The sequence below is a fragment of the Dermacentor silvarum genome, chromosome 10, assembly GCF_013339745.2.
Source record: "Dermacentor silvarum isolate Dsil-2018 chromosome 10, BIME_Dsil_1.4, whole genome shotgun sequence".
Taxonomy (NCBI): domain Eukaryota; kingdom Metazoa; phylum Arthropoda; class Arachnida; order Ixodida; family Ixodidae; genus Dermacentor; species Dermacentor silvarum.
In genome coordinates, this window is record NC_051163.1 from 27,862,308 (window position 1) to 27,883,754 (window position 21,447).

Here is a 21,447-nt window from a genome sequence, read left to right on the forward strand (position 1 = left end):
TTCACGAAAGCAGGAGTTCTTTCAAGGAAAGAAACTATTACCGCCGCTATGAGACGCCCGTGCTTAAAGTGGAACCGCTCCGAGACGCGTTTCTAACGGACTCCGAGCGGCCATTGAGTTCGGCATGAATCGACAGAAGCTACCCTAATTAGCGCAATTAGAAGCCGAAAGCAGGGTGTATACGAACCAATGCGAGGTTCTTCTCGACGGAAGCTGAGTGGACACTGAAGATGGAAGCAAGCTATAACGGAAGCTGAATGCAGTAATTGGGCTTACTTAGAAACGAGCCAAACTGTGTATATACAGACGTCAGCGTTTAAGACGGGACACTCTGCTTTCTTTCTTCGCGGTGTGCATAGTACAGGACAGGTTGGATGGCGCGCACCACGTTCGAAGTGATTGTGGTTTTTCTGGCCCGTGGAAAGTGTAACGGTGTTTGTTGGCTCGTGGAAGACAGCTCGTTGGCACCGCAGTGGGAAGTGGATACTACCTTTCCCGGAGGAGTGTGCGATTTCGAGAAGGTGGGTTTTTCGCACGTTTGTCCGCTTCGTGTCGTAGGGATTTTTCTTCGAATTGTCGTCTTGCTCGGCGCAGCCCTGAACCAGAATCGTGAGCCAGTTGATTGACGGTGCATTCATAATCTTGTCCCACTTAGGTTCTAGCTAGTAAGCGGAACATTTTTTCCCCACTCAGCCATTGTAACTGGCGTTCCACATATTAAATACGTGGAAATGTGTTCCATATATTTCAGACCCACGCTTTTAAATAAACGTGGAACGTATTTCTGGGGAACGTAATATGTGGACGTGTTCCAGTAAACGAGCCAGGTCATATGGAACTTTGTTCTCGATATATCTGTAGCTACCCGCCGGGGTAGCCAAGGCACGCTTCGCTGCTGTGCTCGAGGTGGCGGGATCGAATCCCGGCCGCAGCGTCCACATTTCTTTGGGGTCGAAATGCCGAAAGCGCTCGTGTACTTAGATTTAGGTGCACAACCCCGGTTGGTCAAAATCAATCCCGAGTCTCCCACTACGGCGTGCCTCATAATCGGAATCGTGGGTTCTGGCACATAAAATATCAGAATTAAATCTTTAATCACATCTGTACCTAATATCCGGAACCGTGTTTCACAAGGACACACCTGGAATCATGTTTTCAGTGTGTACAAAGGAAAAACAAGACAAATGATAGCAACTTGAATCGATGAGCAGACGTGAATGGTGTCGTCTGCTGCTATCTGATGTTGTGTTTTATCTGTTGCGCTGTTCGATGCCGTTGCACCTTATTGTCGCTCGGCTCGTCGTCACAAACATTGGCGTGCTGGAAGAAAAAAATTCTCAGGCGGATGGGGCTGACGGCAGGCGTTGACGAGGTTAACCGGTGTGGACCAAGCACCAGTGTCATCGTTGTAGCATATCTGGATTGATCGCTCTTGCGATGCTTATATATGTAGAGCCAGAACGTGCATTATGGCACTCGCGTCTCAGTATTGGCGATTACTGATTATAATCTTGAGTCATGTTAGTCGATGGCAGAAAACAAGGAACGCGATGAATATACCGAGTGTTTTGTTTTCACGTTAACAGAATTTTTAAAAATCAAATATGGCATTTATCACAAATCTACTTGTTGAGCTCGAATACTCGAAGACGTATACATAACTTATGCATAATTAACTTATCAAAATCTATAACTAATCAAATTTTCAACCAATTCGTTTAATGTACATATTGCAATACATGATTTGAAGCCAGGTATTTCACCAGGCACGTCCATTTGGAACGAATTTTTAACTAGCACCAGTTTTGAGAAAGCGCAGTTACACTTTCCGTAAAAGGCACTGTTTTTCCACGTACTTTTTAACAAAACACATTTTTATGCATTGAAGCTCGAAAGTTACTGGAACACTAGTGCACTTCGTCGCAAACTTTGGGAACGCCTATCTCGAAACTGGTGTCATACTCGGAATTCGTTCGAAAAGGATATGACTTTCGAAATCGCCAACTAAAATTCGTAAGTTGCCACATATGGCGTAAGTTAATTAGTTTAAAAGTGAATTAGAAAAAAACTTGTTAGTTTGTAAAACATTCACTTTCATTTTTGTGCAAATAATGTCTGCCTCTGAGAGTAATTAAGCTCAAGGAATAGAATTGTGCTACATGTCACGAGTGTTTACTGAAATATCTGGTAGCGATACAATAAGTTATACCTCGTGCAAGTTTGTCTCGTACAATTGCTAAATGAGTGAATTTTCCAGTACGTAATTCAAGTATACTCGGCACGGCATTCAAATCAAAACCGTAAATGTAATTGTTTTGATATTACTCGTTCAGTCTGAGTGCATTTCTGTATATATTTCCTGTGCATTTCCTATGTACTTACGCTGCGTATTGTTTCACACAACCTCATTTATACACGATTGTTTACGCTAAGACCAGAAGCATTTGTATCGTTTTCACGCTCGTGATGTATGAATCTCGTTTCGCATTCAATAGTTCCGTCATTCGGTTCGATTCCTTAAAAAACAGAAGAAAAAAAATCAGTTCTGTTTCCTCTTTTCTGTTTTCTCCAGTGCGTGCTATCCATTGTTCAAAATCGCGCATATCGCCACGTTTTCTCAGAATCCGTCTCCTTATTTTAAATTCTAGCGTGTCTGCCATGCAGAACACGTCTTGCCTCAAAAACTTGTCTTCTCAGCCACCTCAACCAGAGAGCAGTTCTGGTTTCTTTCCCACGAAACTGTCATCAGAAAGCGTTTACGCTAGACGAGTGTTTCTAGGATTTGCCCTCCTTTGTCATGTGCCAGTTTTCCTGTCGCTCGTCTGTTTTGGCGACTCTATTCCGTCGCCATAATGACTGGTCCTTTCTTCTGAACAGACAGGAAAAAAAATGATCTGACAATTTTCTTTTCTTTTTCAACCACCCATACGACGTTTTCGGAAACGATAGCAATTAGTCTTTCGTCTTCTTTTAATTTTTTTATTTCCTTTCATTTATAATGGCTTCTGCGTTGATGACAACTTTAGCGAAAATTCCTGCGAACGACCGACCGAAACCGACTCACAGGACTACGCAACCACTGTAAGTACAGCTGCCTGCGTATAACTGCACTCGCGTATGAAATATGAAATAGTCAATAACGCGCGCACTAATGTGCAGTTTCTTCTTCTTTTCTTTCTTACTTATCGCATTGTCAGACAATCGCTGACTAGATGTCAGTTAATTATCGTGTATGTTGTGTAACACAGTGATATTTCCTGCGCCTGCTCTTGTGTCGTCCGTGACGTAGCTCGACGTCGATAATGTCTGGATCCGCTATCGGAAACCGTGGACGGCATTAGCGATTCCGTTCGATTGATTTTATGTCTTTCGTATTGTCGACCACCTCTCCTGAGCAGTCTACCCTCCTGGTCAGAAGAGCCAATAGGCTTGCGGAAGCCAGCGGAGCCCTGAAATAGGAGCCTCGACCATAAATGAGTCTCACATGAGGCCAGCTCAATAACCAATCATTCAATAAAGTTTATTCACTCGCTCACTCCAGGTGATAATGTCGACGGAGCGCCGTAAAAAAAAATTATGGGGTTTTACGTGTCGAAACCACGATCTGATTATGAGGCACGCCGTAGTGGGGGACTCCGGAAATTTGGACCACCTGGGGTTCCTTAACGTGCACCTAAATCTAAGTACATGGCTGTTCTCGCCCCCATCGAAATAGGGCCGCCGTGGCCGGGATTCGATCCCGCGACCTCGTGCTCAGCCGCCCAACACCATAGCCACTGAGCAACCACAGCGGGTGACGGAGCGCCGTTCGGACCGATGGCAACGCGCGAAATGAGAAAGAATTGGAACAGGCTCGTTGCATTACGTTAGGCCACCAGTTTGTTGGCAGCCACTGGACATTGAAAATCAAGTTATCCCGATGGGGGGGGGGGGGGGGGGGGGGGGGGGGAATGGAAAAACGCCGGTGCGCCGTGCATTGGGTGAGAGAGAGAGAGAGGGGGGGGGGGAGGTATAAAGAAGGCAGGGATGTTAAACAGTCAAGAGTCCGGTTGGCTACCCTACGCTGGGGGAAGGGAGAAGGGGATGAGAAAGAAGCACGGACCGTACTGCAGAGTCAACGGCTGCACGCTAATGAACCCTAAGTGGTCAAAATTCGTCCGGAATCACCTACTATGGCGTGCCTCGATTAGATCTCGGTTGTTTAAACGTGAAATTCTAAAATGTGTTTTTTTTAAGCATCGAAGGAAATCGCAAGCGGTCGGGAAAGTCTGAACAGTATGGCGACGGCCGCAGGAGATTGGGGACATTGAACAAGTCTTTCTCTTTCTTTCTTTTTTTTTTTGATATTCAAGTACAGCCCTGCTTATCGTATCCACGTCGTGTATAAAACACGAGCAACTCGCTCGTGGTTTAGACTTTTGGGCTAGTTGGCTTGATATAGTGTTTGGGACTATAGCGCTTAGGTGACGCGGACGAGGAAGAACGACAAAGACGGGAGCTAACTTTCCACTGATTCTTTATTTCCGTTAGTGACATATTTATAACGACAAACTGCTACCACACGGATACAGAGGTTACCAATCACCGCACGTGCATCCCTGTAATTTCGAGATAGTCCATTGCCCTTCCACTCAGAGCTACAGACGGAGCCCACGCGCACATGCTCTTGCTGTCAAATTCGCTTCCACGATTTCTCGCGTGTCTTTATCCGCATTTCTGTGCGGCACGGAACATTCCTTAAACAACGATTCATAACCACAATCGTCACAGTGCACAGATAACATGCCCATCCCGATATCGGCTCAATTTGTTTGCCCGTGCTCCCTTAATCTGTCGTTTTGGCATCTTCCGGTCTGCCCTATGCATACTTCACCACACAAGAACGGAATGCGATAAACGACACCCTGTGCGCAGGGTACTAAAGGAGACTGGTGCTTCTTTACACAACCTCAGTGCTTCTTTACAAACTGATGTGTAGCATTAAAAATTCGGCAGAGACACCTAAGACTGCTTATGTGTGGGAATGCGAAAGCATTGTACCGTTTGTAGACATCGGAACGTCGTGAACGCGCTCATTTGATACTCATTACGTGGCTCTCCTCCTCTGCATTTTCTGCGCCGTCACGTCCGTGGCGTCGGTTGAATATCAAGTCCATCATAAACATGTTTTAGGTGCACAGTAATTCGAATGAAATTCACTCTTGGAGGTACAACCGGTTCTGCGTTATATGGTCCATCACTCGCGCCTTCCACAAACTGCATTCCCACAAAAAAAAAAAAAAAAAAAAAACATGTCGAAAGGTACGTTGTCATCAGAGGTCGGCAGCAGGTATCGCACAGTATGAGGATTGATTTCAATTTCTTTCTTTAGAGTTCGTTGGAGGACATCCCAATATAGGATGGCGTCTTTGCAACCAATAAAACAATGTTCAGTTGTCTCTGCCGCATCACAAAGACTATAGTTAACAGAAGACACAAAGATACCCTTTTTCTATAGCCATGTTTTTACCGGTAAGGTTTCACTATGAAGTTTATAAAAGAATGCTTTGCAGCAAGGGGATATATACATATACATCTTACGAACTCGCTTTAGTACATCGTGGCCTGGCCATTCAATATATAGTGATCGGTAAAGCGGAGGCGGAATTAGCATTGACAGTAAATCTTTGTATAACGTACACTGTTCATGCCATTTACAGTAAATCTGTCCATGTTATACAGTAACATGGACAGACAGTAACAGTAACTGTGTTACATACAGTAACATGGACAGCTGTGCTGGCGCTGTAATCGGGAGGCTCGCCCCCACTGGGAGACAAGAATGTTTCATTAGGTGCGTTTCGCTGTGGGGTCAAGCCAGTCACTCGCCGCCATTAGCGACTCGCGTTCGTGTTTTCCTGCCAGCGACAAGGCTCCCGACACTTATTAGCCCTGGCGCCGAAACGGACATGATACCAGCAGTAGCCGGCACAGTTGCTTCTAGTGCGGTAACGAGAACGCGAACGTGAGTTGCCGTGAGAGCGACCATCGGTCGAAGTCCACATCGCGGCGATGGAGGCAGCGAGCTGCTCTATCTTTTCTTCGAGGCGTTCGAGGCGAGAGTGCCGCGCTTGTGTATCCGGTGTCACGCCGGTCGCTGCCGCAACCGTGCACGGGCCAGCGCGGGAGTATTCTGCAACGCGATCCGCGAGCTCGGCTAGCTTCTCCAACGGCATGTCGCCTGCAGCAGCCAGGACAGGAAGAAGGTTTTGCGGCAGACGCTGCAGAAATGACTCACGAAGTAGAGGACTCTCGGAATCTTGCATGCTGTCGCCGAGTAGCTGGCGCATTCGGTGCAGCAGCTGAGATGGTCGTCGGTCTCCCAGCTCCTCCGTGTTGAGAAGTTGCTGCAAGCGGCTGCGTTCCGAGAGCGCTTTGCGCGTCAGAACAATGGTCTTGAAATGGTCGTATGGTCGCGTTGCGTGTGGAAGGCTCAGCACGTCGTCGAATTCGTCCGCAACTTCAGATGGCAGTGTAGAGACGACGTGAAGGTACTTGGCGCGCTGTGCAGTGATGCGGCGCAAATCGAAGAGCGCTTCCACTTGAGTAAACCATACTGCCGGATTCTTCGGCCAAAATGGCGGGAGACGCACGTTTGAGACTGCTTCCATGTCGATGGCGAGGGAATGGTTCTCGTTGCTCACCGTTGACTGCGGTCGCTGTTGAGTACCGTTGTCCGCCGACATGGGACTTGTGTTCGTAGCCATCATGTACGTACGTCCGGGTCACCAAGCTATAGTGGTCGAGATATACGACGCCTATCGAACGCCGTGCGGAACGCACGTCAGCACGCAACGAACGCAGAGGTGCAATCTGTGTTTGTTTCGCGCGTCTTGCGCAAGGCTGTGCTGGCGCTGCAATCGGGAGCGCGCTTAGGGCGCGCCCCTGCGCGGAGTACGAATATTCAGTAGAAAACTTAACTGTCGGAAAACGAACTGCCAAGTAAACCTCTTGCATGAACCCCCACAAGCATAAACGCGAAGAAAAATTTGAAGAAACAACTTCAAGCGACTTGCATGAAGGGCCGAATTATAGGATGCGAAGTATCGCGAAAAAAAAAAGAAAGAAGAAACGAGACACTATTTGCCGCACGTAAAGATGCACTAAGCCCATCCCACTCTCACTAACTGGTCTAAAAGTATTGTCTCGCCTCATGGGCTCAAACCATACGTGGAAGACCATACGAAAGTTGCAAAAATTCGGTTAAAGCGTAGGACGTAGAGCCTTGCACAGTGAATTACTCAATTACGTAGTAAATTTTTGTTGCCAAAAACTTATTACAGGCTTCAGCTTTTCCGAGAATAGAAAGTCGATGTGGAACAAATGTCTCAGCGTAACTTTGCAAAGCGGAAACCCGTTCTTTCCAATAGTGCGCGCTTAATTTATATGCGTCTAGCGGCACGCCAAGATACTTTGGCGGAACATCAGTCCACTTAATGCCTGCATACTGTTCTGGCTTATAACACCACGAGCCGAACCATAAGCCTAAGCTTTTCTATGAGTTCATTCGTGCTCCTGATACGCTGCCAAATTTCGCTATTGTAGACACAACCCTTTCAACACTGGGCTTATCCGTGCACAAGAACGCTAGACCATCTGCGTAAGCTAACATCTTTACCTCATTACCCAGTAGGCTGAAGCCATGGATGCAACTCGACTGAATTACGCTTAAGCATAGCGGTTCTAGGTAAAGGGCGAATAGTAGTGGGGACATGGGGCATCCTTGTTTTACTGAAGAGCAGATAGAAACGGGTTCGGAGAGAGGGCCATTGTTAACTAAACGAGTAGAACAGCAGGTGTAGCAAAGCGTCACGACTATAAGCGCAATGGAGCCAACATTGGCGTGTTCCAGAAGAGAAAATGAATAGGAATGACTGGTACTCCATTTTGGTGAGGTGCTTGGTGCTTATCCTTACCGCCCTTCTAAAGCGGAATCAGCATTCCCACTTAAAAGAATGAACAGTGTCACGTCTGTGTGGGAGTGTCTTGCGCCCGCAATTCTGTGACTGTGCACATCTGGTGAATGTTTTATTGGATCACATGTTAATGTAACAAACACCATGAACGAAAAAAAAAAAGGAAAGCCGCCGTGGCGTCGGGATAGCTTGCTCGTCTCGCACCCGGTGTCCCGGGTTCGATTCCCACCCGGATCGAAATGTACCAAATTTTATTTTCAAAGTCGTTAATTTACTTCGTTTGCACGAACCTCCCTGAGAAATTTGACGTCAATCCGAGCATTTTTTGACGCGTTTTTACTATTTGCGCCGTCGGCCACTTTTGGTACCATCTTTCGGTCACGCCGACGGATTTTCGCGCGATGGGGCAAATGATGCTTTCGCATTAAAATATTTGTCAGTTTTTGAGGAGAAGAAAACACCACGTCGACTTGTACCTTAGGGCTACTTTCTCTAGCCCATGTGACACATCATGGTTATGTGGCACAACTACCTTCTATTTGCGTCACTCTGTTCGCACGTGCCAATGGGCTTCGATCCTTAGCCTTCACAGAGCATTTTCCGCCACTGACACAAGAAGATGCATGGTCAGAGTACCCCTGCGTCCAACGGACGCTCTTTTTACCTTGCAAAGCTCCCGAACATCGCATCAGGGCACGATTTGCGGAGGGCATTGACAAGACAAAGATTTGCGATTGCTCGCTCGTGGTGTCGCGTATGCCTTCTTTTAGCGTGTAGGCAGACGTGCGACGAGCAGCATTCGTCAGGCGTCGGTTACGCTGATCGATAACGAAATAAATCATCCACGCCAGCACCTGCCTGTGATCCCACGTGACGTTGAACGTGCTGCAGTCTTTTATTCTTCTATGCTGATCACATGCGTGCCTTCTGTCGTTGGACGTAATCGTTGGTTTTCTCCTTCCTTGGTCTGTGTTGCTTGCCTTTCACTACTTGCTGTAAAATATCCTCCTGAGACCCGAACACAAATATGTGATATAATCGCTCTTCAACGTGGTTTTTATTGTCTACTGTTATGTTATGAACTCGAAAAAAAACTTTTTTTTTATTTATGTACCACGGTTAGATTTCAAAAACTGCGTCTCTATGTACGTGAACATCTCCTCATGTTTGCTATTTTAAAAACTGCATTTCATTGCTCAAACGTAGAGATGAAGATGGAACTACGTGTAGTACATTGCCATGTTGCTGGCGCGTCCGGTATTTTCACGCAATCTCAGTGATTTCGAAGCACACCTCAAAGTTACTTTCGGCCGTCTGGGATGACACAGAGGATTAGATCAGTTGAGTCTCAAGTTCCTCGAAAGCGGATGACAAGAATATGAGTAAAACACTTATTTACAGTTACGCATGCACCGTAATTTATACCCAGAATGAATATTTTGCGTAATCACTTCCGAACGAATTTATAAAAAAATGTAGAAGGCAATGTGCAATATATTGTACAATGGGTCTTAGGATATAGCGCTCACTAGGCGATTCCCTTGTTGTTGTTGTTGTTGTCGTTGTTGTAGTTTTATGAAAAATTTTTGCGTTTTACCTGTTTTGTTAGCTTGCATAGCAATGTACAAAAAGAGCAGCAGTCTTCGAATCGTCATATTTCCGCACCGAATCATTGAATACAGATGTTCGAGAAAAACAGCCTTCTCATATCGATTCGAATACCGTCTATTTATTAAATATTAAGTCGAGCTAGATTAAACGATTAGGCCTCTGTAATAACGAATTCGCAATTCGTAACGCAAACAGAGCTTTTGTCGTCGAGGAAATGACGCAGATTGAAAGTCGGAGTGGCGCCTTCTATCGTGAACTATGGTACTTCTCGTGCGACGTCGGCACTGGCTGATTAACGGAAAGGGAGTACATACGTGGCGATTGCGTCAACTCGCCCGTTTTGGCGCGGGCAGTTCAAATCGAGGAGCAGCAGCGGCACCTTCGGCGGCAATTTTCTACGGAACGAAGTGACATATTGGTTCAAAAGGACGGCACGTTGGCAATTCATGTCTATGGATAGTCAGCGCTTGTCCGTGTGTCTTTTCTGTGTCGATCGTGTCGCTTCGCACTGTCTATAGTTTTCAGTATGATATATTGGTACACAGTAAAAGGACCATATACTTCTAGATGAACAATCTATTGATCTAGCTCGACTTAACATTTTCCTTTAGTGTCTCTTGAATTGACCACGGAGGCCATCCTCCGGTCGACATTCTTCTTAAGTCCCGTGTCTTGCGCTGGTACTCGTGTTTGTTTTTCTCTCCCTCTTTTTTTTTCTTTTTTCCCTTTTTTAAGCACATTCGTGAGTGTTTGTGTATGGTGTACCCCTGGAACGGGGTGAGGATGATATGGTGTGTTAGCGAGTGCCACTCACGGACATGGCGACGGATTGTAGTGCCACTGGGTATGGGCCACTAAGCATGTGTTATTTTTATTGCGATAGCAATTATATGGACACTTCAACCGGATTTCTGCCGTCGCCGTCGCCGTGAGGTTCCGTATAGATTCCAAGGGCGATAAGATCGTCGCCGCGCGCCGTATGCGCGAGCGAAAGAGCGCAAAACATCACGGAGGGCGAATTCCCCCGCGCGCTATCACGGAGAGCGAACGCACGGCGGAAAGCAAACGCGACCGTCGCGCGAAAGGCCGTGGGGGTATGGGAGGGAGGGAGGCGGGGCGACGCTGTGCTCCGGCACCAAAGGCGTAAGGGGAACTGGCCACTTAATCTCCCACGCGAAAGCAAGTGAGCGGGAAGGCAGCGCGAGAAGGAGGGGGGAGGCAGCTTCTCCTCTGCCAACAACTTCTCCTCTGCACAACTCCTCTGCACTTTGCCCGGCGTTGGCGGTCGCCCGCACCGTCTCTTATCTCCACACGGCTCTGACCTTTGTATGCGCTGTGCATTCGCCGCTCAGTTTCCGTTGAAGCGATGACCGCGCGAGCCTTCGCCCGCTGGGGCGGCTGCGCTTGCTGCCAGTGTTTTGACAGTTGTTGTCTGCGGTAATTTAGTGTGATCTATTCATGTGTGCTTGTGCGCGCTGACACCACGATTGTTAATTCAGTTAGTAAGCGAATGTGTCCAAGTTTATGCAGCCGATAAAACCACTATCCTTACTCCGAATAGCTCTCTACTAATTTGCTATCGCAATCGATGCTTCGCCTTTCGGGCGAAACTGCGACATTTTTTTATGCAGCCTTACGGCTACTATATCACCTTCGTGCGGACATTCGTCGTTGCTTATTCGGTGTAACCTGATGCGGCCTCTGTTACAGGTAGCGACAGGGTGTCAGTTTGACTCCCTGATACGAGCCGTGCGATATTTTGCCCGATCCCTTCATAAGCCACCATATCATCCCTGCATATACAGAGACGTTTTCAACGCGCCCAGCACAACCGCACGAAGCAAAGAGACAGGAAAGTCAGGTAAAGCATATAGTGGGGTTTAGGTTGAACACAGTCATCCATTGCAGAAAGAGTTCTGCACGCTCTTGTGGTTGTATTATGATTAGGGTGGTATTCACTATTACGCCTACACACCACATGCAGTCTAGTGCTCCCAGCGCGTCGTCTTGAGCTGGGACGGAATCATTCGCGCTCTCCCGCCAGCACGCGAAGCCGCAGCTGCGGTCAATAAATGCTTGCCACGCTTTGCTGAAAGGGACGCGTCTCAGGACCGCGTTTTGACACTCTCCTTAAGTCGTGCTGTAAAGAAGATAGAAGAAAAAAATTTATTTAAAAGGGGAAGGCGTGGAGCATTATGGGTGGACTGGCGTTAGCCGCCCGCCGGACTTGATCCAGATGTGCTAGCCGCACCTCTGGGTCCCAGCTGGCGAATTGAGCCGCCAACTCCTCCGTCTTAGAATTTATCTCATTCCCTAGGAAATACGCTAGGTTTTCTGGCTTTTTTTTAGTGCACCCCTACGAGATGTGGTATAATGTCCGTCTATCACCACACCACGGTCAAATGTCGGCTTTTTTTTTTTTGTGTGCACCCCTACGAGATGTGGTCTAATGTCCGTCTATCACCACACCACGGTCAAATGTCCGGGTAGAGTGTCGGATAAATTTTGTTTAGCCCTATAGTAAATTGGCGTGCTCGGCTCGTGCATCTCTTGAGGAAGGGCACGCGCGCATGTCTTCGTTGCTGTTGTTAATGTTCTCCTTTTTTCGGTGCTGAAGTAGACATGCTATTTCCAATATGCATACCCTTGCTATTGATTGCCTAATTAACTTCTAGCTGTTACAGGCGGACACAATGACGCGGGTTTAACGTTCGTGTGATTGATTGACTGACTGACGGACTGTGATGAATTTGGAACAATTCGCGACAAACAGACTCTCGAATGAATGAAAGCCTCGTGTGAGGTGAAATGAACACTCACAGTAATAAAGTAGTGACCCAGCAATAGCTCGCGGTGCAGTCATCTGTAAGGAACTACAAAAGAAGAAATATAAATAATGGCGTAATGTACAAGGGTGGGGGATACAGTAGCAGTACGTCTGCAAGCGATCGAAAGAGGCCCGGAACCAGCAGTCCTTGCCTTGGCGTCATCAACCCGAGCTCGAGTCTTTGAAATATGAGAATACGAATAGACCTCGTGATATTCACCCGAGCCGCACCCCTCCCCCTTTCTTTCTTTCTTTCTTTTTTTTGCGTCAGACGCTTTCGTAATGCACGTAAGAAGTATTTGGTTATGTAGGAGGCAACCGGATACAGCTGTCGGTTGACAGACGTCGATCTACGACAACATAAATATAAACAAAGGCCAATGGGGCCACGCACGAACGTGAGACAATTCTTTTTGTATTGCGATAGCAGTTATACGGACGCTCAACCATACCCCCCCCCCCCCTCCCCGCTTCCAAGAGAAACAAAGCGTCGTTGACGTCGCCGTGCTGTCGCGCTCGACGGCGCGTGCGAGGCTGACGCGCGGTAGGACTAGAGGGTCTGCACGCTTCGTACGCTTGGGCTGCACAAACGACACAGCGAAGTCGACCAAGAGGATGCTGGAACACCCCGAGCCGACGCCCTGCCAACTCTTGTAATATGTTCAATCGACTCGGTGGTGGCTCTATAAGGCAGCCATCTGCCTTCCAATGCCGGCGCGAGCATTGTGCGCACACCACCAATAAGCACAACAGTGTTCCTGCTGAGCTGGTGTGTGTATGCAGTGCTCCGAGTGGAACAGGTAGTAAATGTCAGGCTACGTACGTTATCTATGCTATTTCACTGGGCGCTGACCACAATGTGATATATATATATATATATATGTTAGGGTAGGTTAGGTGCTGACTAACCCCGACGGTTTCCCGTCTGTCTCATCTATAGTGCCCTATGAAGGTGCAATACCTGTAACGCCTGCAATGCCATTGGCGCCGCTCCTCACTGCGCCAGCGTTGTGGGGCATATGCTGAATGCAGGGCGCTGGTTCTTCTACACTGTAAAATAATTTACACCGTTTAGAGGTGAAGAAGGGTCTAAATCTGTCTATAACTCGCACCCTTACGCCCAAAAAGGGTGTAAAGATTTGAGTTACAGACATATTTAGATCCTTATTTACTTTTAAGGGCGTCAATTATTTGACAGTGTATACACAGGAAGGATTGCATTGCGTGCTGTGTCGCGCCAGCGTAGTTAGAACACCGTCAAACATTGTAAGAACGTAGAACACAGAAACATTTTTATTGCTGTCAATACTTCGCTCTTTTGGCGAAACTTGAATTTTTTTAAACAGCGGAGCTGTTCTTAGTCGACCCTTCGTCGTCTGTCCAGCGTCACGCTGGTCCCGTGACCAGGAGAGGATGAGAGCCGCGCCGGTGGAGGGCAGGTCACGTGACCAGCAGAGGAGAGGCGCGCTGGGGGAGGAGGCGGCCAATGAGAGGCCGCGCTGGACGCGAGGAGGAGAGGCGAGGATAAGGTGTTTCTTTGTGGTGCGCCCTTTCGGATAACGCGCAGAGCTGCTGCCGACGCCGTCCGCGTTTCCCCGCGTTGGCGCCCAACGCGCGCGGTGTCCATGACTGCAGCCGATGGCTCTGGCGGCGGCTCGGCACGTTTCGACCAGAGAACTGGACACTCGTCGAGTAGCGTCGGAAGTCGCTGCCTGTTCTCGCCTCGCAACGTTTCAGTATAAGTTCCTGTTGTAGATCTGTGTTTACTTGTGTTTGCGCAATTGCATCACGTGCAACACATGCACACGTAACACTCGTAACAATCGGTGTAACGACACAGCTTCGCTGTTCGACCATCTTCACGGAGTGGAAGGGGCGGTGATTCTTTTTTTCTTGTAATGCGTTTAATGAATGCTAATTCAATATTGCAATATGAGTGTGAAAAATAAATGTCCAGAATACATATTCGCAACTTAGTCAAGTCCTTTGCTTGAACTCAGCAAGAGTTGCATCTCTATGTTGGTGCCTGACAGACGAACCCGTTTTTCAAGCGAAGCCTGTATTGCCTCACAAGTGTTGGCGGCGGTGGTGGTGTCACGCTGTGGTGTTGTCAAACCTGTTGAAATCTCGCGTCTCGTTTGCTTGGTATATACCAAAATTGGCATGGAAAGGTACGAATGTATGACTAACATGACTGATAGGCCATGACATAAATAACATCACATGCTAGTCAGCTACGTCACGATTAATGATAATAATATCACCAGTGGCGCATACCCGCATTCGATATGCGTGTATGAGCCTGGTACAAGAATGAAAAGAAATAAATAAAGAAATCACGTGTGGCTCCTACCGGGGCCGCAAATTTGAGCTCCGCTCCCAGAGTAGAACAGGTGCGGGTAAAGCTGCGCCGGCGCCGGACACGTGACGCACTCGACCAATCAGGACCGTTTGGTGTGTCACGGGGAGGGAAAGAAAAAGGACTTGACACGCGCTCCGCCGGGCTTCCCTCGCCTCAGATCAGTTTCGGCGTCCTAATGGGAAAGCCCGCGCGTGGTGCGTTCCGTCGAGGAACAGGCTGCGTTTGAGCAACGGCGCCGGGAACTCGCTCGGGTACAGTGTACTAGAAGGGGTAGCTCGGGAAAGGGTTCGTCTAGACGTGTCGATTTTAGCGTGAGGGCTTCCGAAGCCCATGACAGCGTGCGCTTTCACTTCTTTATATCTATATATTTTTTTCCGCCTCAGAGCCATGTTGAAAGTCACTCTGCGCAGTCACCGGCGGCGGCGCGAGCCCGGCCTGAAAGCTTCAACGTGGACATTCTAGGGGCGCCACCGTCGACTTTCTTTCGCAAGCAAAAAGTAAAGAAAAAAATGCCAGGCCTGCGCGGCACACGCAGCACAGTCACAGCGTAAGCTAGACGAGCTTTTCGACAGTACTACCAGAGTCTTTCAAGTATTGAAGGACCCTGGTACTACCTAGTAACTTGAGTGAATGCGTCAGGAACGCGCTTAGGACGCCGTCGCGCGTGCAAGCCGACGCGTTCCATCGCCGATGGCTACCGCTGTTCGGCCCAGCCAAGCGGCCGACAATGCAACTACGGCTGTCATTGCAACGCGCCCGACGCGGCCTGCTTTGGACGCCGTCGCGCGTGGAAGCCGACGCGTTCCATCGCCGATGGCTAGCGCCTTTCCCGATCTCGGTTAGTAAGCGCTTGCGTGGCTCAGTGGTAGAGTATCCGCCTCCCACGCAGTGGGCCTGGCCAGCTTTGATCCCGGCGGAGAGCGGGTACTTTTTATTGCGATAGCAATTATATGGACACTTCAACCGGATTTCTGCCGTCGGCGTCGCCGTCGCCGTGAGGTTCCGTATAGATAAAATCTTCGCCGCGCGCCGTATGCCCCAGCGGAAGCGTGCGGGGACGCGCGCTATCACGGATAGCGAACGCACTCAATCTCCCACGCGCAAGCACGGAGGCCGGAAGCCAGCGCCGGAGGGAACGGGGCGGGGGGGGGGGGGGGGGGGGGTCGCACTTCTACTCTGCCAACAACCGCGCTCGTCGCTCGCCCGCACCGTCTCTTATCTCCACATGGCTCTGACCTTTATGCGCTGTGCATTCGCCGCTCAGTTTCCGTTGAAGCGATAGACCACACGTACCTTCGCCCGCTGCAGCGTATGCGCTTGCTGCCAGCGTTTTGACAGTCGTCTGCAGTCATTCAGTGTGATCTATTCATGTTTGTTTGTGCGCGCTCACACCACGCTTGTTCATTCAGTTATTAATAGTCGGGCCACATTTTCCAACGCACGCTACACATGCAATGCTGCCCGGATCGGCAGTGCAGCGCTACAGGTGTGTCCCCTTCGCACGCACTGCTCACGGGAAGCGCATCTCATCAACACCACCGTTTCACACGCGCCTTCTCGTGGTAATCGAGTCTCTCTTCATGTCGGTCTACTTACGCCGCAGCACACCTGCTTATTAATCAGCTCATGTTTACTACAATTCCTATTGCTACCAAAGCCGCTCACCTTACTTCGTATGACATTGCTGTGTTGATATCGCATTCATTGCTTCGCCCTTAGGGAGAAACTGTGACATTTTTTTTTTTCGCATGCGATAGCGACTACGGGACGGCGGTGGCGGCATCATCGCGACCCGAAACGGCTATTGGAATGAGCCCATAACAGCTGACGCTGTAAAAACAAGCGCTTTAGAGACAATACCTTTACTATATAGGGACTTTAGACGTCATGGTTGCTTTGCGGCAGGCCGGCGGCATGGAGGAAAGAAACTACGGGAGGGAGCGTCACGTGGCAACCTTGAAGCTAAGCAATAAAAGCATACAACAGAGGTCTCACAAAAAAATGTCCCACAGTCACGTGACAGGCGAGCGGTAGTTCTTTGCGCCTCCCGTGGTCGCCCATCCGCCCTGCGTGACGTGCTGCGTACGTGCGTGCGTCTGTTCTGTGCTGTGGACGCTGGAACGTTTACCGAAGGAACGCCGTTCCATCTGCCGTTCCTTCATAAACGTAATGAGTTACCGTTACAGTTCCGCCGACCCTTATTGGAACCGTGGCGTTACTTCGTTCCTACCAAAAGTAACTAGTTCCAGTAACGCCGCTCCTTGGAACGCCGTTCCATACAACACTGCTTTAGCTTGACTTAGTATTTGCCTTTAGTGTCCCTTTAAGCTCTCAGTTAGGCCGCATAGGGCCAAGAATAAAACTGCACCTGTCGATGACGTCACCGCGCGTTGCCTAGCAACCACCTGGCTGAGTGGTGAGTACTTCGCCTTCTCTCCGTGCCGTGCAATGTTGCCTGACATGGGACGTTCAGAAGAGGGAAGGTGAGCATACGCGCGGTGCGCGCTATGCTCGGGAGAGAGAAAGAAAATGAGAGCGAGAGAGAAATTGTAGCAGCACCAACGAGGCAACGCGCAGAGCTGCTGCCCACGCCGGCCGCCTTTCCCAGCGTCCGCGCCGAACGCGCGTGGTGTCCGTGACTGCAGCGGACGGCAGATCGAAACCTGCCGAGCCGCCTCTGGCGGCAGGTTTCGACCAGCCCCGCCCCGGCAAGTGGGGAGGCGCAGCTATGCCGTGACCTCAGCGGGGAGATAAAGCTCGGAGAACTCTCGTTGCGGCAGAACTCTCGTTGATTCTGTGGCGAGTACATGTAGCCTTGACATGGGGCGACCAAAGATCCGGACACCCGAAGAAGCCGCTCATCTTGAAGCGCGTCGCGTGGCCAAGCGATAATCTGCGCGTCAGCGGCGAGCCGATTCGGAATACCGTGCCTAGCAGCACTTAGCATTTCCTAGCAAAACTTAGCCAAGCTATAGTAAAACCTGGAAGAAGGCTAGGTCGATCACCATCTCCGCTGTTTACCCCAGCCTAGGGAGCCTACATGCAAGCGCTGTTTTATTGTGGTGACAATACCAAAATTTTGACCACTATTTACCGCCAAATTTGGTGGGCACAGGCATTTTAACGCGATAGCGTTTAGGGCCCCGTGTCGCAGAAAATCCGGCGTCGGCAACCACCGTGTGATCGCGGGTGGCGGAGAAAATCATCCAACCACATCGACCGCGCAGGCCCTCCACTTGGTGCAAGGTTTTGGTGAACAATAATTGAATTTCTCACGGTGAAATCCGTCAGAAACATGGTAAAGTACGACTTTACTATTCGGCATCGGATTCGCCGTTGGATTGTTTACCAATCGGCGTCGGATTGTAATTTGAATGTACGAGAAAACCTAATTCTGCTACGAGGAAACTCACAAAGACCCCTTTTCTAGCATTTCTACCAGACCTGTGCGCGTCGGGGCAATAGCAAACAATTAATAAAATAATAAAAAAGATGCTAGGGCCTTCGCATTTTAAATAAGACCACTTATATTGCCCTAGAAAAACGTCTTTCCGGCAATGCATTTCAGTTTAAAAATGGAGCCGACTTTAAGGGGATCGGTGTAAGCTTGGTCTTTCTAAGCTGGCTTTCCCACGTTGAGTTGGCAGTGAATGAAGCCTACTTGCCGTGTGCGAACGATGCGATGCGAACGGGTCCCAATAACGCTATCGCGTTCTACTCTTAAAGGCGAAGCTTAAGCGTCAACCAATTTTGATTCCCAATCGCACTAGAAGTCGCGGCACATGCCTGCTTTTTTTGTCATGCTCTGGTGTACCAATGTTTGCACGCGATCTATTAAATTTCTTTAATTTAGTTTTGCACCAATGCGCACATGAAACTTGCATGCATCTTTAATATACTAGTTGCCTTTTTCTTTTATTTTAGCACATCGAACTTAATTTTTTTCTATAGCACATAAAGCAACAAGTTATAAGGCACAGTGGCGTGTTCGTAGTAGTATTATCTCACGCCAAGAATGAACTGCATTAAGCACTGTCGTTGCCTTCTCCTTGTACACACAAAATTTTCGTTGTTTTTCGAAGTGTGCTGCAATAAAGACTGCACTTACAAGCTGTTTAACTAAAACGTAAACGTGCCATGTACTGCTCTCAAATTAAATTAAATTATACGGTTTTACGTGCCAAAACCACGATCTCATTATAAGGCATGCCGTAGTGGGGGACTCCGAAAATTTGGACCACCTGGGGTTCTTTAACGTGCACATATACTGCTCTCAGACACGATATATGTGTCTCTGGCTGCTGAGGCAAAAATTTATTTTAAAAAGTGAATTAGTTTCACGTCACCAAGGGTTGCGGGAAACGTAGTCTGTCGGCGGGTCTTTCGCCATTTTTATTTCCCACATCCTATATTTGGCGAAAAATTTTACCCGCCAATTTATCTGGCGGCTGCAAGTACCCTTACAAAGGTTGTCGCTATCCTAAAACAGCGTCTGCATGTAGGCTCCCCACTCCAGCCTTGCACCACTAGTGCAAGTTGCCCACATATTTTTCCGATACGACGTTAAATAAGCACTTACAACTTATAACTTACAACCTTTAAACACAAGCAAACACTTACAGTGACTGCGTTCAAGGTAATCAAATAGAAGGCATACGCCGCCTACGAAATTCATCTGTAGTTTCCTGCATATTAATGTTTGCGCGACGTCTTATTGAAATAACAATGAAATTTTGCGTGTAATACCTGGAAAACTAGGCGGAATGTGTATGGTGACAACGATTCGGCTGTTCGAAGCAACTGGTCCCATTGAAAAGCAGTGCAACTACTACAGTCCCGAGCAAAAGCTTGTGCACCAAAGGTGTCACGATTTTTTTTTTTTTTAATTTTCTTCGCAGCCCGGGCATTCCGGCTGACATCAAGAGCGCACGCCTACGTGCACGTGTTTGACCAATACAATGAATTAAGCCAATTCGAGGCCGCGAAGCTGCGCTTGATTATATATATATATTTTTTTTTTTTGCTGATGCCATGGTCTCCAAACTTTTGCTCGTACATTGCGAGCGTACACGCAGGTCCTGTTTGCCATGAATACGTTAAATTATTCGTGAGGAAACAACCCCGGTTTATATCAAATAGTGTTTTGCATGTTTTGAGAGGTCATTTGTGACACTATGGGTGGCGCTTGCCTTACCACCGTGTTTACGCGTACGTGGGAGCCCACCGGTACTTCTGGCGCCACTCCCCCAAGGACGTACCAATTCGTAACCCCGGCCAGCCACCGCGATCGCCTCTGGTCACCGGAGGAGCAGTGTGTCAAACGACGGCAGCTGCGCCTTTCACCAATACCACCTAGATTAGTTATCCAGGTGGTGTTGCTTTCACTAGAGGCGCAGCGCCTCAACAACGGCGTCTCAAAAATGCTAGTTGTCACGAGCGAAGAATGCGAAGACGCTGTCCTAACCATCGGTAACATCGCACGATGGTACCGCACCTTCGGTACCGCGCTCATCGCGCGCGCACCGAAGGGCCTCAATAAAGTTATTCGTCCATCCATCTATCCCTCGTACTGCGTGTCGGGGTCCGACTTGCTGCATACGACGATTTGGGACACATGGCACGAACTAACGTTTTAAAAACTGGGCCAGAACTTAGCACCACTATGCGACAACATAACTACAATGTGATGATTGCGACATCTCGACAACTGCGCGCACGCACGTCACCGATGGCCTTACACACTCCTGGCTATCAGTGACCTGTTTATATGCATCGCCTCTCTTACAAACTTGCGATTTCAAAGTCGTTCTTTGAAACGTCTGGCGCATGGCGTCACACGCCAGCTCCTCGCTTGCTTAATGTCATCGGGACAGCTGGCGTTTTGAGACGCGACGTTATACTGCACTGTCTTCGAGATCGGCCCACCTTAATGCGAAAGCATTATACGTCCCACGAGGCTGGAAATCCGCCGTTGTATGCAACACGTGATAACAAAGATCACCATCAGCGTCTTGTAAGCTAGAACAAGTTAGAGTAACGTGGCTTAAGGTGGAGTAAATTGAATGAAGTTGAATTAAGGTGGAATAAAGTTGATTAAGGTTGGTGCGAATCAAAGCAGAGTTATGTAGGACACGTGACAATGTATGACGTCAGGTGTCACGGACGTAACCAATTAATTATAGGAGTCGGAATGCTTTCGCATTCAAATCACGTCAGGATACTTAAGTGACTGTCAATTTTTCAGGACGGTGCTATGAACGCTGACGTGTCGGGATGTCGCGAGACTCGTGCGGGTCAATATATATATATATATATATATATATATATATATATATATATATATATATATATATGCAAAACCTTGAGTAAGCGGAAAGGAGTAAATGCACACCATGACGCGTAGACGAGTGTTCATCGTGTTCGTTGTATTGTTCGTGCTATTCAGTTTTATGCAGAGAAGAGATTACGATAGCCAACTCTGAGAGGATGGCTGGAGTTATAGCCGGTGACAACACCCTAAAAATGTTTTGCGCTCTTAAGGGTGTACAGTGTATTGGGTGACCCCAGGGGGTCGAAGTTCATCCAGAGGCCTCCACTACGGTGTGCCTCTTAATGAAACGTAAACCGCCAGAATTTAGTTTAATTTTATTTTTTGACATTGTTAGCCATTGGACAAGCCCAGCGCCCTTCAT

At 48.4% G+C, this 21,447-nt stretch overlaps 2 protein-coding genes across 2 annotated transcripts in view; one reads left to right on the forward strand and one right to left on the reverse strand.

Annotated features, from left to right (window-relative positions):
* Positions 1 to 402: 402 nt before the first annotated feature.
* Positions 403 to 21,447, forward strand: part of LOC119431311 (BPTI/Kunitz domain-containing protein 3) — a 49,220-nt gene continuing 28,175 nt past the window's right edge. Inside the window, exon 1 of the mRNA XM_049656850.1 lies at positions 403 to 521. The gene's annotated coding sequence lies outside the window, so the exon portion shown is untranslated. The remainder of the gene's footprint in view (positions 522 to 21,447) is intronic.
* Positions 5,064 to 6,757, reverse strand: LOC119431437 (uncharacterized). The gene has a single exon (XM_037698925.2). The coding sequence runs from the start codon at positions 6,747 to 6,749 to the stop codon at positions 5,874 to 5,876; it is 876 nt and encodes a 291-aa protein (XP_037554853.2). The 5' UTR covers positions 6,750 to 6,757; the 3' UTR covers positions 5,064 to 5,873.